Genomic DNA, 3,994 nt, shown 5'->3' with positions numbered 1-3,994 from the left:
GTAGCTGCAGCTGCCACTGCAAAGAAATTCAAAAGCATTGTTGAGGTAAAGAAATTATTCATGCTATAACTCTTTTTATGTTATTAATAGTTTATTGAAAATCGGCATCCATCAGCAATTATGAAGCTTGTAAATTTTGATTTTGATTCAAATTCAAGTTATATCAAGCTTAGTGCTACTTTCCATGAGAAATCTGAACCTCAATTAGTAATTTTTATTATGTGTTTTAAAAGTAGCCATTTATATTTACAGCTGTCTAAAGAAACGATTGATAATTATAATGAAGTCTGGCATGACCCTCCATTTTGCCAGATATCACTTTCTCCTGATGCTGCTCAGTCCACGGTACAGTGCTCACTCTCACTTAAAAACGCAACTGAGCCAATTCTTAATTGTAAAGCACCCCAAACATTGGGTAAATAGTATTATTTTTGATTAGTTAGGCTATAATTTTGTTATGTACCATTGAATTTTGTAACTTTTCAGCCATGTTTTATTGTAATATATTTTTGAATTCACAATAATTATTTTATTTTCATGTTGTTCTTTGCACTGTATAACCTTGTTTTATAGATAAAAATTCATACATTGGATTGATATATTATGAATGGGAAAAAAAAGAGTTTTTAATGACATTTCTTGCTGGAAAAAAATTGGCCAAAATAGCTCAAGTAAGAGAAAGAGACTTTTTAAAAATATTTAAGTCCTTACGTCTTTCTTGCTTATTTATAGTATATTGAGAAGTATTGTCCACTGGCTGAGATCAATCAATTGTTTTATTTTTCTTTCAGTTCATCTCATGATTTTATTGAGCTAAAATTTGATTGTTCACAGGATGAGTCTTGTAAAGGATGGACTGTACAACCATTAGTTGAACCATGCAGAGTGAGTTTAAGTTTTATTTTAAATACTTACAAATTTGTTATGTGGCAGTTATATCAAAATGATATTGATGAATTTAGCAAAACTGTTTCACCTGTTCCCCCATGTTGTTCTGTATCAGTCCGTGGATCACCTGATGCTATTCCTACGCTACATTACTCCATACCACTGGTGGGTGTTGCTAATCCTGTTACATTATGCATTGATAGAAAACTTCAGCTAGAAAGTAAATGTGGTTGAAATAAATATGTATTGTACTAACTATTTCTGTAGAAGATATATTAGAACTTTTTGCCAGTCATGATACTGAAATTAGTTTGGAAGCTTTCATAGAGAACAGAAGGAAGGTTCGGAGTTTCTTCCAAGGCTTAGCTCATCAGAATAAAGTATTACTTAATCAGGCACTGGTTGAGGCTGATAAACAAGGTATACTATTAATTAGTATTGTGCATACATACTGCATTATATACTACGTATTATTATTACAATATTATTAATTATTTTTAATCCTTTTTAAACTAAGCTGCCGATGATAAATTTGCAATGAGTAAAAAATTGGAAGATGTTTCAAAAAAGAAAGAGAGTATTACTGGTTAGTGTATTATCAGTACATAATATTAGATGGGCCTAATGTATAGAGGATAATGAGAAACTGCAAGCTCAAGTTGCTGATATAGAAAAAGAAATGGAAAAAATAGAGGAAGAAAAGAGAAAAGTGGAGGAAGACTATTTCAAGATCATTAAAGGTTCTAGTATTTTTATTTTTTGTATAATTTTATATCAAAAAATATTTAGATCTTAGAGCTAAAGTGTCTGATAATGAATTGTATACTGCCAAACTAATGAAGGAAAGGGAGCAACTACAGGAGAGAGTCACATCCTTAGAGAAACAATCCATAAAGGAGACTACATGTAGTTCTCAATTTAACTACATGATTCCTTCAATGGGTAAAAGTATTATTGGGTGACTGACTGACTGACTGAGTGTATATATTTTATACAATTGATAGATAAATTAAAATGTCTGAGTGATGCCCTGCAAGTAGCAGAGAGGCAGCTGTTCTTAATTGAAGGAGACAAACCTCAACTGATGAATTTGAAGAAATATGGTCTAAGGATTGGAGTACAAGAAGAAAGCCTATTGTCCTCTGAGACAGGAGAAGTAGCAGTGGTTGCTCTTGCAGCTGCAAAAGGACAGTTCCAGTTTCCCGCTAATACTGTCCTAGTCAGTGATGTGTATGCAGTATCACTCTCAAAGCCTCTCCTCAAACAACTCAAGTTAGAGATACAGTACTCCATTGATTTAACAGGACAACCAGATTTTACTCAATACTTAAAGTTTGCTATAGCTCCCGTGAGCACACCCAGTCTTCCTTACCAGTTCTCAATAGTTGAGGGAGGAGAGTTTAGCTCTTGTAGTGGGTACAGATTCATTCAAGTTAATGAGCCCTGCTTAGTATGTACACTGCAGGACAAATCAACTAATGGAGGAGCATCAGTTAATGGAGACACAGAGGAAAGAGAGGAGGAAAAGAAGGAACAACAACCACATGAGAAGGAAGAAAAGCAATTGCTACAAGGAAGCGATTCCTTTTTGCTACAACATGAGGAAGAAGGAATTCAGCAGCAGCAGGTGGAAGAGCTGGAGGATATTGAGCATGGAGACGTTCACCAAGAAGTGGAAGGAGACCAACCACATCAAGAGAAAGAAAATGAGGCAGAGGAAAAAGACAACAAGGATCAGGAGGGGGAACAAGATGATGAGGAGGGAAATATAAAGGGAGGAGATGATGATGATGACAGTGAGTATACATGTACACACCCCATTGTATTTAAATTTTTGATAGAAGTACAGTCCACTCATGCAAGAAAAGTTGTAACATATGCTGGACTGGTGTATTATGAAGAAAAAGGTGTAGAGGACTTAGTGACATTTGCAGTTGCTAAAGATTTGAATACTCTCTATGATGTGCGTTAACTTATTGGATTTGTATGAAGTATATTAACACTTGGGCTTGTATTGTTAACAATATTTATTCAAAATGATTATTTTTTATGTAGTTTCTTAAAAGGAGCCATGAAGATGCCATTTGTGGACCAAATGTTTACTTTCAGTTTGATGATGGCATGGATTATATTGAATTGTGTTTAAATACTCCTCAAAAGGAAACACCCACTGGATGGACTATTCAACCTCATGTTAAACCTTGCAGAGTAAGTAATTATGTTAATATTCTGCTGTTCTATTTTCAGGTTTTTACTAGTGTTCTCACTTCCTTAGTTTTACAAAATGATTTATTGATAAGAGTAATATTTGGCAAATTGGTCTGTTATTAACTTTTACAGAGCCATCATTAATTTTTGTCAATAAATCATCTTGTACTTTATTATATTAATTGTATATGTTTATAGTTGTATCGTCAAGACATCTATAAATTTCATGAAGCTACATGTCCTGTTCCTCCATCTTGTCTGGTATCAGTGCATGCATCACCTGGTGCTGATCCTACACTACATTACTCGGTACCATTGAAGGGTGTGGCTGACCCTGTTACATTATTTATTCATGCATCACGGAAACAGAGAAGCCCTCCTACTTTAACAGGTAGTAGATACAAGCAAATAATATAGTAATTTATTTATTTAATATTAATCAGGTCCTACTACCTCTTCCTCTAATACAATTTTTGAAGCTATTGCAGTATCATCCACTGGAGTTGCTAGTAAGTGATAATACTGTGTATATACTGATGTTTAATTGGCTTATATTAGGCCCATCAGCTACTGTTGATGTTAATAAAGTAAAGAAAGTTGTACATGATGTTATTGTTGATACACTCAAGTCACTAGAAGTGGAAGCCATCCCTGATCTTACAGATCAGCTTGACAAGTTTAACCTCATCAATAGTGCAGTCAGAGAAAATCCTTCAATGGATAAGTTTGTTTCAGAATTCAAGGATATTCTTTCTTGCTTGAAAAGGTTACCTCAAGTGCAGGAGCACTGTCAAAAGTTCTTAAGCTCATTCATTGCAGTAAGAGGCAGTTATGCTAAAGTAGCTGAAACTTTACATGAGGACTGGACTGAAGCTATTAGAATACAAATGGGGTTTGA

The 3,994-nt window shown here is 34.3% G+C and overlaps 1 protein-coding gene across 1 annotated transcript; it reads left to right on the top strand.

Moving 5' to 3' along the window:
* Nucleotides 1–6: 6 nt before the first annotated feature.
* Nucleotides 7–3,988, top strand: LOC109590700 (uncharacterized; the record flags this gene model as incomplete). The annotated part of the gene is made up of 16 exons (XM_020006586.1): nt 7–45; nt 91–207; nt 253–415; nt 574–671; nt 733–885; nt 934–1,108; nt 1,156–1,308; nt 1,406–1,474; nt 1,521–1,628; nt 1,678–1,830; nt 1,893–2,684; nt 2,730–2,851; nt 2,944–3,096; nt 3,295–3,487; nt 3,540–3,605; nt 3,655–3,988. Coding segments are annotated over exons 2-16 (2,819 nt in total), but the record flags the coding sequence as incomplete, so codon positions are not given.
* Between the last annotated feature and the right edge of the window lie 6 nt (nt 3,989–3,994).

Source organism: Amphimedon queenslandica, unplaced genomic scaffold (genome assembly GCF_000090795.2).
Source record: "Amphimedon queenslandica unplaced genomic scaffold, v1.1 AMPQUscaffold_9631_Cont18250, whole genome shotgun sequence".
NCBI classification, from domain to species: domain Eukaryota; kingdom Metazoa; phylum Porifera; class Demospongiae; order Haplosclerida; family Niphatidae; genus Amphimedon; species Amphimedon queenslandica.
The sequence above is the reverse complement of the archived record's forward strand: the minus strand, read 5'-3'. Positions and strand labels throughout refer to the sequence as shown.